General features: G+C 40.7%; 1 protein-coding gene across 4 annotated transcripts in view; it reads left to right on the top strand.

Annotated features, from left to right (window-relative positions):
• The window catches only part of ARHGEF7 (Rho guanine nucleotide exchange factor 7), a gene marked incomplete at both ends in the record, with an annotated part of 125557 nt that overhangs the window by 44349 nt on the left and 67293 nt on the right, over positions 1–13915 (top strand). For 3 of the 4 annotated variants that reach the window (XM_084276397.1, XM_084276396.1, XM_084276398.1), the window contains 2 exons: positions 7616–7700; positions 11631–11761. The exons of the other annotated variant lie outside the window; for it this stretch is intronic. In XM_084276397.1, coding sequence (XP_084132523.1) covers positions 7616–7700; positions 11631–11761 — 216 coding nt within the window. The remainder of the gene's footprint in view (positions 1–7615; positions 7701–11630; positions 11762–13915) is intronic. 4 annotated transcript variants of the gene reach the window in all.

Raw genomic sequence — 13915 nt, 5'->3', positions numbered from 1 at the left:
ACTAGAAGGTTCTGGTGCAATTGCTGTGTTTTCAGCTGAGCATGTAGGTATAACCTATTGTGTTGGACACTTGAGTGTCCCACTCAAATTTTATCTGGAGCAATTTTGTTCCAACAACTTGAATTTTTGCCTGTAGTTCTAGGAATGTGAACTTCCTTAAGCCTTAGTACTGAATCATGTATCGATACTGTATGCTGCTGAGTGTCTCTTTCAGTGGAAGATAAGGTTATCATCGTGTGGTTTCATCTCTAAGATTCAAACCCATCAGCAATTTGGAAGTGGTTTAGGATGAAGGTGTGATAGATACAGTTCTTATTTTCTATGCAGGTAGAAATTTGAAATGGGCTTACACTTTCTTACATGCTCATACCAATGTAGGCAGAGCTAACCTTGCTATTTCTGTTTCTGTTTGATGTACGTTCTATTTCTGTTATTGTGGTTCACTGCTACTAGAAGTTTATGGTTAAAAATGCCAAATGTGAGTACTTCCTTATTAAAGGATTCATCTGAGGATGCTAACTTGCTGTGTCACATTATAAAGCCAGACAGATCTGGAAGGCTTCAAAAGTTCATCTCCAAAAAGGAACTTAATTATTCCTTTGTGTAGATCTATTTTCCTGCAGTTTTTTTGCCGTGGTTGATTAGAAAATAGGTTGTATATGTTTAGATTTGGCAACGTTTAGCTGTTGACTTTGATGCAGTGCCCTAGGTAAAATGTTACGTGATATTTGAAATTAATGCTCTGCAGAATCCTTAGTGCTTTGATGCAGTTGGTTTGGGGAGAAAACAAAAAATGGAGCAGGGAAGGTTTTAGTACATCTTTAGGGACTCTGAGCCAAGGTAGTTTTTTTAACCTTTGTCCTCTTCAGATTTGATTTGTTGTGTGTGTTTTTATACAAGCAGGCAGATGTGCACACAGGCACTACAGACTCCCATGTACACTTTCAGTGCTGCCTGTGCCTGCTTTTGTAGATAACATGTTAGGTCTTACAAGCATTGCTAGTTCTAGGAATTAAAGCTTTCTAGGTGATGTTGAGGTTTTTTAGTACAACTAAGTTTTTACTTTTCAGGAACAGGTTTAATGAGCAGAGCAGTAAAATTTATTCCAGATCTCATCTGCAGTTTTATATATTCTTTACTTCTGAGTTTTAATTTCTCTTGTGAACTGTTACCAAATCACACAGAAATCCCACACTGCAAGTCTGTTTTCCCAGTTATTTCCAAACTTTTCCTCTTGTCTTATTCTTAATTTTTGAAGTAGGACTCTCTGTTTTAGCTCTCCCTTGTGCTGTGCATTACTACATGGGGGCAGCAATATGCTTCATAGAGGTTTCCAGAATGCTAGTAATCATCTCCCCTTCTCCCCCCTTCCCCTCTCAGTTGTCATAGTTCCCTGCTTTTCTTATCTCTCTTTTTACTGCTGCAGCTTTCAGATGATAATGCACAGCACGGGGAACAGCTGCTGCATAATAGCTGAATGGCTCAGCACCACTTACAGCTGACCTAATGTGAGAATAAATTAAGAAATTTATGCTTTGCATGTAGGCTTACCTACTGGAGCTTTTTTTTCCAGCTTGGTCATATTAGGTGTCATTACAGGAGGGTGGACTGGACTGTCACTTCCTCTTGCCAGCTGCTGTAGGGGTAGAAATGTGCTTGGGAGGTGATGGTGGTCTGGAGATTCTTACTGTTTTTCAAGAAGGTCACCCATTTCTAACCATGAGGTGTTTGTGTTTTTTCTCTCTGTTTTCTTCCTACCACTTGTGTATTCATGTTCCTGTGGCCAAAAACGCCGCAGCCTGTGTGCTTGGAACAGGTGGAGCGACACGTTGTACGTGGTCATGCTGTGCTCTGCCAAGCCACCCTGCTCGGTTCCTTCCCTCTCCTCTGGCTGAGCAAGCCAATGTTCTCTCAATCTTTTACGCCAGGGGCCGGAGGCCACCAAGCTGAGCTGGAAAGTGTCCTGCCAGTTGGGTACGTGCAGCCTAGGGGTTACAGTTTCTTTTGGGGCTGGCTGGCAAGGTTAGCAGCGACAGCCCTATCTGTGCTGCACAGATGTCTGGGCTGCTCGTAAGTCAGCTCCTCAGCTGCTGCAGCTTGCGGTGCAGTGTTGTAAAGAAAGCTGTCATCTGTTTTTGTCAGATGATTAAAATGTTAATCTTCGCTGGGAATACTGTACCTGTGTGTGTTCAAAGCACTAGTCTAGCAAGAAAATATTTACTGAGAAAAATCTTTCTATTTTGCTCTTAACCAGTATATGAACTCTTCTTACTGTGACTGCTGGATACAGCCTTAGTAAAACCCAGGCGGTTTAAGGGTAAAAACAAGGTTAGATTGATAGAAGAAGCATTTGAAGAAAAAGTTTGTGTCTGGCAGCTTGGCTGAACCACCCCCAGTATTTTATTTCTTCTCCATCTCCAGTTGTAGAACTTGCTTTATCGTTATCAGGACAAGTCACTTAAAATATTTCCTCCCTAACTGGTTTCTGACTTAATGGGGTAGAAGGGGAGGAATAAAATAAAGAGCACTCGAGGCCTTAAAACTGGTGGACTTGAAGAAATGAATGCTGCTGCAGGCTTACTGTGTGCCTGAGCCTGCACTCACCAGGTACATTCTTAACCTTAGCTTCTAATTTCCTTGTTCTTTCACTCATTCCTTAGTTAATGTTTTTCCAATTTTGGTAGGTGCTGGTTGTTGCAGGGATGTGAGGGGTGAGCACTGTTATTTTAGTTTTATTTCCTTATTGCTATTAGATCATAAATACCATTTGAACAGAAGTCTCTGTCTTCTCAGGGTTGGTAGTTTAGATGAGTTAAAGTAACCTGAATGTGTTACTATGGCCTCTTGGCATGTGATGGAGTTTAAGCAGATGCATGCAGAGGTCAGTCTGGTTTTAAAATGAGAGGATGGATTTGGTAGCTGAACAGCTTGTACTTAGATGGAATAGTTCTCTAAGGCATTTTGTTTGGTGCTTTAAGAAATGTCAATGATGGAAAAATCAATATGCCTAATTTGAAATTAATTTTTTTAATTACTACTTAATAGACTTTAATACCTTTACAAATATGAAATGACCATCCTATGTACACCTTGCTATAGGGGATTTGCTGTCATGGGTACTCAATCATGTTTAACAATTCATTGATGATCAGCAAGAGGTCATAAAGTTTGCAGCTAACTTTTTACCTGGGGGTAAAAAATGCAGGTGTAGGTACAGAAAGCCAGGCTTTTATATAGGAAACTGGTGGGTGGTCTAGAAATGGAAGCCAGAACTGTGGGTCAGGGTAGGCAATTAGCAGGCTTTGGCAGTCAGGCATCCTGTGACCAAAAGAGCTACTGTGGTCTGGAGTGTGTGCGTGATGGTATGGGCTGCTTCCAGTGTACGGTACTTGTCTGGGCTGTCAGTGTCTCACATGTTGAAATCAAGGGGAGAGCAGAAGAATGTGAGACAGAAGTTAAAAGAACAGGAAAACTGGCAGATAAGGCATATGGGCACGAGCCTGCTAAGCTTGACTTTCACTGATTCCAAGGTAACTGTTTATAATTGTGAAGTGTTACCGGTGCCAAAAGCTCCTGATACAGGGTCCTGCTCTGTCTCTGTTGATTAGGTGTGCATTTTATTAATGCTTCTGTAAGACATGTCTGTAGGTGGTCAATTTTATGGTATTAAAAAACAAAGGTATTTTATGTAAATGTAGTTTGTTGATAAGATTTAGCTTGGTTGGTTCATCATCTGATGTGATTTATGAAAACCCTATACTTGTATCCTGACTCATGTTTTATCTGATTGTCTTGAAAGGTAAGGATGGATGAACAAGAGGGTACACTTTGTTGCAGGTGGAATCTGCAGAGTTAAGAAAAGCCTTATTTAACATCTGTCACATAATGTTTAAAAGACAGATTTCAGTATTTCCAGCTTAATACCTTCCCAAGTGTTTGGATTTTTAGGTTTTAAGAGCTGTCGTAAGCATATCCAAGTTTGAGTTCATGTTATGCTTCTAACATGATTTGAGAAGTGGGTTGTGTTAGTATTACAGAAGATGATTTAGCATATGGACTTTGTTATGTGATAATAGTTTGCAATATAAAAATAACTTTGCCTGATACTTGGAGCTCAGAATTCAACCTTGATTCTTGCAGTCGCAGAATTGGGGGTGTTGTCTGAGGGGGATGTTTGTCATCCGGTGACATTGAAGGAGGAAGTTACTGAATGACTCTTTCTCACATCAAGACATGTTTTAAGTGTCAGTTCTTACAGCTGATCTGTCCATAAAAACCAGAATGAAGAAATCAGACTTGTCTTAAAACTTGGAGCAGACTCTTTTCTCTGGCAGTCCAATGGAAGCTCCTCTTGGAGCTTCTTGGTGCTTTTAATCATGTCAGAGTTTTCAGACACATTGTGAACTGAGAAAGCTCTGTTAAAATGCAAGGATGTGAGGTTTTGGTGGATGGTTTCAGGGGTTTGTATGGGTTTTAGTTTTGATTTTTTTGGAAACAAGGTTTTATAATCAAGTAGTTGAGTTCAGAATAGATTAGCCTCAAAACATTAGAGCATCTAAGCTCTGTTCCTCACTTCTTAATTCTCTACGTGATTTTATTCTTAAATGTTTGTTAAGTTAGGAGAAAATCTCTCTGGAAGGTGTTATGTCCCCTCCCTGCCCCCCTCCCCTCCCCCAGTTTATCAATAGTGACAGGAAGCCAACCCTCAGCATTGCTTTTGTAAAATGGCAAGGAAGCAAATGTTTCTGGTATCCTCCCATTGTGTTGTTTCCTCTGAAGTAGCAGACTGGATGTGTGTCCTGGATACAGGGATTTTTTATGGCAGTGTCTGTGCTGGGATGCTCCAATCGAATCGCTCCCCGTATCCTCTATAGTCTCTGCATAGCAGGAAGCCAGGCTTCCTCGCATCCTGTTGTTCTCCGGTTAGCCTGGCTTTGGGGAGCTCTTGGCTCTATCAGAATCCAGAATGAAGGTAGGCTTAAAATTCATTGAGGTTTTGATTTGTGGGGGGTTTTTTGTTTAAGTTTGTGTAAGTTTAAACTATAGTGTTTAACCTTTTCCTTAAACATTCCCTCTTTTTTTATTAGTTCTTTCTCTTCCCTGTAGTATCTTAGAGCCAATGTTGGTGTCCACATAAGCGCCTGTCTCTATTTCCTCTTTTATTAGGATTGGGGCCATTGCTTTGTGTTCATACTTTTAGTTTGCTTGTTTAAAAGCAAATATAGTATGCATATAGCTAACAACTAAAGGTATTACACACCTGATGGTTTCTTCTCCTGTAGCACCTTAATCTTATTTTTATCATTACCCCAGTTTGAGCAGTGGTTAAGTCATCTCCAGTCTGGTTTGGCTTTTATGTATTCCGATACCTTCTTGGAATTTTAGCTTTATTATAAATGATATTATTAATATAACTTATCTTTAGTTTCCTTTGTGTAAAAACAGATACTGTATTTGATTGTCTTTTATTGTGCATGTAGTTCTTAAATACCTGCTCATTTTTCAGGAAACACCCTACAAAATTTGCATCTAGACAGTTCCCTAGTCTGTCTCCTTACAGCTTCAAATAAATAAGAGCAGTTTTAAAATTATCTGTAGCCCAGGGAAGCTTGATGAAATAGTTATTTGACTTAATTTATATGAGTGATAACTGCTTGGAGAGTATGTAAGTGTTTACCTCTGCTTGACTCTGCATCTGTTTTGCATAGAAATATAGAATTGATTAGTTTGGAAAAGAGCATTAAGATCAAGTCCAACTCTTTACAAAGTTTCTTGACTATATCAACTTCTTCTTCCTTAGGAACTGGTTTATTCTGAGCCTTAAAAATTTCAATGTGTCACTATTGAGTTCAGCCATTGGCAAACAGCTGTTTAAAACCTTGTGCAGACATCATAGGCTCATTTAGGCTGCAGAAGACACTTAAGATCGTCGAGTCCAACTGTTAACCAACACTACCAAGTCCACTGCTAAACCATGTCCCTAAACACCACAGCTACAAGTCTTTTGAATCCCTTTAGGGGTGGTAACTCAGCCACTTCCCTAGGCAGGTCCAGAGCTTGACAGCCCTTTTGGTGAAGACATTTTTTCTGAATATCCAATCCCTGGCACAACTTGAGGCCATTTCCTCTTATCCTGTTGCTTGTTACTTGGGAGAAGAGACTCAACTTATGGTTACAGCCTCCTTTCAGGCAGTTGTAGAGGGGGTTACATGCTACCTGAGCTCAAGAGATGTTAACGCCTCTACAACTGACGTAGAACAGCTGCTTGCTGGGACCAAAGATGGTCCTTGGTCCAAGAGGAAAAAAATATGCATATTAACATATACAAGTTCCTCAAACACTGGATGCTTTGGGAGACATTTTTTTCCCCTTACTGAATGACACTGTCATTAAGCGTTATCCACATCTGCTGTACCTTTGTCAGTATATCACATAAACTGTCACAACTGGTCTGGCTTTTGTGCTTATTTTATGTAGCTTTCATGAAAACATTCACATCTTGGGTTTCTTTGTCACTTTCTCTCATTTTCCTCTGGGAATTTGTGGTTTTTCCACTCCTGCCTCTGAAAGCAGCTTTCTGCAGTGTGGTACAGACTTTCTGATAGTGCCTGTGGGATGGGTCTGTTATCAGGAAAATAAACAGGTTTTTGTTGACTTTTTAGATAAAAGCTGCTGTGCAGTGGGAAACTGAATCTCTTTCTGTTTCTTAAATCTGTTGGAACAACTGTAATAGCTGCCTTTTATTGTCCTCTCTCTAGTCTTGCACAAGGGAATACTGTGACTTCTTTCAACCTATGCAGAATCTATTGCAAGAGCTATTTTCATGAGAGTGGATGAGTGTTTCCATTACCTCAGGCAAATATTATGGGTCTCTTTTTTTTTTTTTTTAAAATCTCCTTTTTCCCCCTGAAAATCCAGATGTTTAAGGTCATCACCCAGTTCTTGAGAGTTACTGGATTGTTTTCTACAAGATACTGAGTTTTGGATCTCTTTCCCACAGTTAAAATCCAACACAAACCAACCCACGCTTTAAACCCTCCCCTACCCAAACCTCATTCTCCATCTAACCTATCTAGCAACTCTGCTCTTCGTGAAGTTCATTGATTTTAAGGAATGCTGCTTTCCCCTGTCTCTTAAAGAGTTAGCATTTATGCTGTTGTGATACTTCTTAATGTGTTTGTAGTAAGTTTGAAAATATTTTATGAAATAAGTAATAAAGATAATAATGTAATAAGGATATAGTGCCTGTGAGCTGCTGCAGAAAGTGGAATGTGCCATGGGTAATGGTACCCAGTAACTTCTTTGGCCAAACTGAGGAGTTTCTCTCTTCTGATAACCATGTTTTATTCAACTTTAATTTAAAGCTTATGTTCTTCATTTTTTTCCTCTAATGCAGCTATTTCTATAGTTGTTTCTATATTCTCTAATTAAAACTGAGGGTTTAAGAAAAAACAAACCCTCATGCCCTTCAGTTTTCTAATGGTCCATAGCAGCCACTGAAAGGCTGATGCCTTGATCAGGAAGGAACTCCTACAGTCACTGTTTGCTTGATAGCATAAAATGCTTATTTTAAAGGCCTGTTTCTGCAACTTAATGTATGTTTTTCTGTTTTCAGACTTTTGATGCAAATGACCTGTATCAGGGACAGAATTTCAGCAAAGTTCTCAGCTCTCTTGTGGCTTTAAATAAGGTGACTGCAGGTAAGTAAACAATTCTGTCCTGATGCTTGCTCTCACCTTACCTTCAACTCATCAGTGTGTACTTACACCTGTTGCAATAGTCATGATAAAATGAACATGCTTTGTTGTAGTTTGTAACCATTTTGGCAGCGGCCTCTCTGGTGTCTCTCCTTTGTTGTTCTGCAGAAGCTTTGTAGTGGAGCTAAGGCCAAACCTTTTAGCTGGCAAGAATTATTGGAAAAGCCCTCTCTTTTTTGTTGGGTTTTTTTTAATTCTCTCTCTTTTTTTTTTTTTTTTTTAGCTTGAAATACTGAAATTTTACTTTTGACCCACTCTCATTCATGTGTTTGAACACTTGTGTTAGGGTTTTTATTGCCCTCCTTTTGGCCCTCATGCCCTAGCACCATCCTTCCTTACCAGTACCAAAAAGATAGCCACCGTTTCTGATCCCTTAATCTGTGCATATTTCATGTAGGCAGCAGATAGGAGTCACAAACCACCTAACTCCAATTCCTTAGGGGGAAGAGAGCGCTGTAGAAATGACACACCGGTGAGAGGTGTCCATGCTTTGTTGGTAGGGCAAGGCTGGATTGAACAACATCAGCTGGGCCACAGGACAATCAAGAATGTTAACATTGCCTGGTTTTGTCTTTCTGTGTGTAGGGGTTTTACAGTGTTAGCAGCAAGTTCCAGTAAGGGTCGTCAGGTTGGAGTCTACAACTACCATAAGGGAGGTTGTAGAGAGGTGGGTGATGGTCTCTTCAGCCAGGTGACAGGAGACAGGACAAGGGGAAATGGCACAGAGCTGTGCCAGGGCAGGTTCAGATCAGATGTTAGGAAAAGGTTCTTCACTGAAAGAGTTGTTGGGGCCTGGAACAGGCTGCCCAGGGAGGGGGTTGAGTCACCTTCCCTGGATGTGTTTAAAGAAATGGTAGATGAGGTATTTAGGGATATGGTTTAGCACAGGACAGGAACGGTTGGACTCGATCTTAAAGGTCTTTTCCAACCTTGTGATTCTGTGGTGAGTGAGACTTCATTTAGAAATGGACCATGCTTGTGAATTTTTGTGTGGGGTGGAAAAGGAAGCTGATAGGAAAGTCAGTGGTGGTCAGTGTAATTTTGTTTACTGTAATATGAGAAGTGTCTTGTCACTTTTATAATACTCCTCTGATCCATTACAACACAGCAATTTTTGGTGGCTTCTTTCTTCCTTGCATTAGAAATCACCCTTCAGGAGTGAGTTTTACAACCATACTCTTAGTTCTGAGGAAATTGGCATGAAGTAATACTGTTGACAAGGTTGAAGCTGCTCACAGCACTTGCAGATACTGCCTTTCATCTTAACTGCAGGTGCAGATGTGAACTGTTTCAGTGCACCTTCACAGCTGCTGTGTGCTGGCCATAGCTGTCTCCTAACAGGGAGAAAAAGTGTGGCTGTTTTGGTCCAGGCATGAATAGATTAATACCCCCATTCTGTTGCCAGTCAAGATTCTTGAGTTTTTGGAAGCAGAGTTATTTTCTGAGAGTAATAATGTTGAAGAACTAATTGAACATGTTTATTTGGTATTTTAATAGAAATTGTAATGGATACTTCAGATATTATTGGTAAAAATACTTGCAATTTGCATGTGGCTTGTAATAGTTTTCCCCCTTTTCAGCTCAGTCATGCAGTTTCTATTTCAAGCCTCAAAAGGTGGTGTTGGTATACTGGGTTTTGCTGTGTGAACTGGAAAATTTCAGGAATCAGCCTGCAATTTTTAGGTGGGGTGTTTTAGGGTTGCCCAGAGGCTGGAGCTCACTGCCATGACAAAACCTGATCCTGTTTTTGTGTGTGAGCTGTGTCAAGGTATAATGCTGGATTTGGTTGGAGTATCTGTTCTACTTGACTGCAGATAGGAAACAGGAGACTGAACATAGTGATGCTTCAGGTTACTGAATGTTTCAGTCCTTTTAGTTATTGATGGTTATGGCAGCTCTAAAGTTTTTGGGAACGTTAGAATTAGCCATAAAGTTACTATTTACAAAAAAAGCCCATGATCTATTCCTGTTTCTCTCCTGACAGTCAGTGAAAACAGAGGTTTATGTTCTTTTTGTGATGGATTGTAATCACCAGTGTTTATATTAATGCAGTGTCCTTCAAATGCTTTTAGGAAAACAAGCTCATAAAGTGTGACATCACTTATGACTTCAGCTTGTAATATGCAACTTAACATGAATAATGTAATGAATAATACTGCACTACTTGTCTATGGAGCATATATCTATAGGGTTTTTTTGTAGGATAATGAGTTTTGAAGGATGATAGTCATTTAAAAAGATGCAGCCAAGGAAAGTGTTCTATGCTCACTGTGGACTTGGAGCATCCTTGGTCAGCACTTTTCTTCTGTGCTTATTGTTCTTCTGAAACCCTTTCCCTCTTCCTCCATCTTGGCTGCTGTTGGATGCTGTGCTGAAGTTGCAAAGCTTTGCAGTTAAGATGAATTGAATTTTCCCTTCTGATTTGATGTGGAACAGCAGATGCTCTTTGTTTGCCAATCTCCTCATGGGACAGCATGACCAAAAAATAACTCAGGTTGCATAATCGTTGTTTGCTTTACCCTGAAAGTATCTGAGGGACTGTAGCTGTCTGGGTACCTCTGATGGGGGGGTGGTGTCTTGAAAAGGCAGAGCAAGGAAAGAGAGTAACAGAGGCATAAAAACCAGGAGAGAAGTTAGATGGTTTCACTAGACTACGCAAGCATCCCAAGTTTTGGATGGAAAATACTGCGTTGCTTTGGGGGCTCCTTGAGGCTCAGATGGTAACTGAATGATTTCCTTGTATGTGAGAACACAAGGGAAAGAAATGATACTTGAGCAAAGGAGCAACGTTTCTCTGCTGTAGTGTTGTCACCTGTGCAAGGGCCCTGGGAGCATCCCCCTCCCCGTGGGGGCTGGGGGAGCTGCGGCAGCTGGGAATTGACCCTGTCCCACAGTAATGCTGGGATGAGGCTCCCGGCAGCGTTCGGGGAGGATGTGGCCAGCACTCACCCCAGCTCTTCCAAGCCACTTCGGGTGCGATCTGGCCCCTGTCTGGCAGTGGTCTGCTAATCTGCACAAGGACCCCCACCCACAGATGGACCAGTACCCTGGCCAGGGAGGTTCCCAGTGTCCACCAAGGCAGCTCTAGACCCTCCACTCTTGGTTGGTGGGGCGGGGGGAGGGTGGTGGGATGAACCCTGCCCCTACCACCCGTTTGGTGCCTCCTAGCCCTCAGGGACCCCAGTGGTACCCACACAACACCTAATGCTGCCCTTACTTCCCAGGAACATCTTAAATGGGTGCACTGCTCAGAGGAGAGACTAACGAAAAGGGAGAGATTTGTGAGGGAAGGGTGTGTGTGTGGGTGTGTGTGTGTGTGTGTGTGTTTTTTGAAGCAAGCAGCTTTCTTCCTTTCTATGCCTCTTATCCCTCCCCCACCCTCTAAATAAGAAGAAATAGCTTACTTGGCAAAAAAGGATGAGACAAAGGAACGTAGGAAAAAAGACAGTGGAAGGAATGCCTTAATTGAAAGGGAGATGGTGGGGGGAGAAGAGCTAAGAAACAGATGTGGCTGGCTTTGCTTCAAGCAACTTTTATGTATTTGAAATTCTTGGTCACTAGCTAAAATTATGCTGGTTAATTACCTTTAAATAGACTGGTAGTGAGTACTAATGGAGAAATACACCCCTAACCCTCCTCCTCCTCCTAAACATCTCAAATTGTTTTCCTGTCTGTGTGGGGAAGAACCTCATGTGTCTGAGGATTTCAGAGCAATTACTACTGTGGTGGCTTTTTTAAAAAATCTTGAATAATTGAGCAACTACAGTTAGATCTAATCTGCTGTAAGCACGTGAGTTTTACTGAAGTAAGCAGAAATTTGTATAAATTCCTCAAATTCTGATATTTACTCTATTTTTTTCCCCCCTCCTCCAGACATAGGGCTGGGCAGTGACTCTGTATGCGCACGTCCCTCATCTCATCGGATAAAATCTTTCGATTCTTTGGGATCCCAGTCTTTACATAGTAGAACTTCAAAACTCTTTCAGGGACAGTATCGGAGTTTGGTAAGTTCTGGAAGAAATGAAACATGCTGCAGTGTCTCTTTTTATCTTTTGATGAGATTTATAAGCAAGCAATAGCGTAGCAAAGTGTTTCTTTTATCTCTGTATTTTAAACCTGTGATGGTCTAATTTTACAGCCTTTTATATGATGCTCCACAATACATACAGCTTTCTCTGAACTTGTAATTATTCTTTCCTCACCACTCCACGTTGTCTGCATACCCAGTATCTTCCTTTCTTACTTTTTAGTGTAAGGACTTGCTTTTCCAAAGGTAAAAAAAAAAAATAAAAAATCTCATTTTCTCCATGTCCCTGAGCTTGGGGGATGATGGCTCAAGGTCACTCAAACCTCAGCAAAGTAATGTTGGCAGTATTGGTAGTTATTCCTATTTTCTGTTGTGTTTGAAGGTGAATCCTTCAACTAGCCTTCAGGTAGCTGAGTGGTATAGGCAGCTGTTCTACAGCACAGTTGAAATCGGGATGGAGTGTTGTATTGAAACTGTGATTAAAGATGCTTTCAGTGACTAAAAGGTTTGCTAGGAGGGTTCAGGTCCCTTCTCTAAACTTCTTTTTCCATGCTTGAAGGAGGCTGTCGTGAACTATGTGGTGATTGCTAGGTGAAATGTAAAACAGTGCTCTGCTTAAGCTTTCTTAAGCACGGTTTGATGTGTTTTCTCTGGTAGCAGAGCCCTTGCAAGTACTTGCCTTAGGCCACTAATTCTAGCTCCCACTCTGCTGTTCACCACCCACTCAGTTCTGCTGATGCAGCTGTTTGTGGGACGAGCTGTTAACCATGTTACTGAAGCAATCAGTGCCTTTAAGTCTTTCTGTTGCTTCAGTGAGCTGAGCAGCCCTGCAGAAAGTTACAAAGGGGCAGAGAAGTGCAAGGAGGAGGGAAAGAGCTAGTGGCCAAACCTGGAGAATTCTTACTTGGGTTTCACTGCTCTAGATGATGAATTTGGAACCATTCTCACCAAATTTGTACATGGTTTCCTCTACTGGACAGCAGCCCTGGCAGAGTAGGGGGACTGTGGTTGGTGTGGCTTTGCAATGTTGCTCTTTATTTTGTGGCTTTCTGCCATTCACTAAGGCAAAACTTTTTCTCTTGTTGGGCAACCCTAGCAGATGAATGCATGTGATACACAGAGGACTAAGGCAGAGGCACTTGTTTGAAAATGTGCTGATCTAATTTTTGATCATTGTCACTTAACAGTACCTTGGGTCTTCCTGCCTGTTTTCCAAGTTGAATTTGCTCTCATTTTCCTATGTCATCTTAGCCACTAAAAGTCCAATTGTTAAATTGAGTTGTGATAAAGTAACATGGTTGCTGTGGATATGAATTGACCTCGGATGCTACACGATGCCTATCACTTAGTCCTGTTCTCTCAGTGCCAGTGTAATGCATTTGGATTACTTAAAATAATCTTAAAATACTCAAATTGGTTAAGTATTTGTATTACTTACCCAGTTATTTAGTATTTTTATCATAAAAGTTCATCATATAACTCTCATGAAACACTTAATGATGCAGATATACAAAACTGACATCCAAGAACAAAATGATGTTCAAAATTTGCACATCATTAATTTTGAAAGACTTGGGAGATGGAGCTGTTAACATTCAGTTGTTAAAATAGAGAAAATCTGCCTTCACATCTGTGATAGGGGATATATATATATGTGTGTGTATATATATGCACACAGCTGCAGACTTGCAGCTATACTAACCTTGAAGCAGACAACTTGTCAGTACTTACTGAAGGTAAATTGTGTAATGGTTTCATAGGTTCTGTGAAAGAACACTGCCTTTCTCCGTTGGCAGGCCTCGAGGACTTGCACATTCAGGTGTAGAAACTTCCAACCTGATCTGTTACAGGAAAAAAACCCAAAGTTTTAAGCTGCAAGCTATTTATATCCAGCATTAAATTAAATTAAACTCAGTTCCACCCTCCTTCCAACCTGGAAAGTTTTAGGAAAGAACCGTCTCTAATGTAAAACTGTTGTTTCTTTCTAGGTGCCAAAGGCAGTTTAATTTATACTATATATAGAAAATAGAAGGTGATTTTAAAATTTATTTCTTTATTATTTTTTGGGAGGGAATAACAATTGTTCTCACTTCAGCTGTGTTACCTTTCTCATTCAGAGAGGCTGTGTAAT

The sequence above is a fragment of the Gallinula chloropus genome (genome assembly GCF_964237585.1).
Source record: "Gallinula chloropus genome assembly, chromosome: 1".
In the NCBI taxonomy this organism is placed as follows: Eukaryota; Metazoa; Chordata; class Aves; order Gruiformes; family Rallidae; genus Gallinula; species Gallinula chloropus.
Note: the sequence above shows the minus strand (reverse complement) of the source record. Positions and strands in the feature narration are given on the sequence as shown.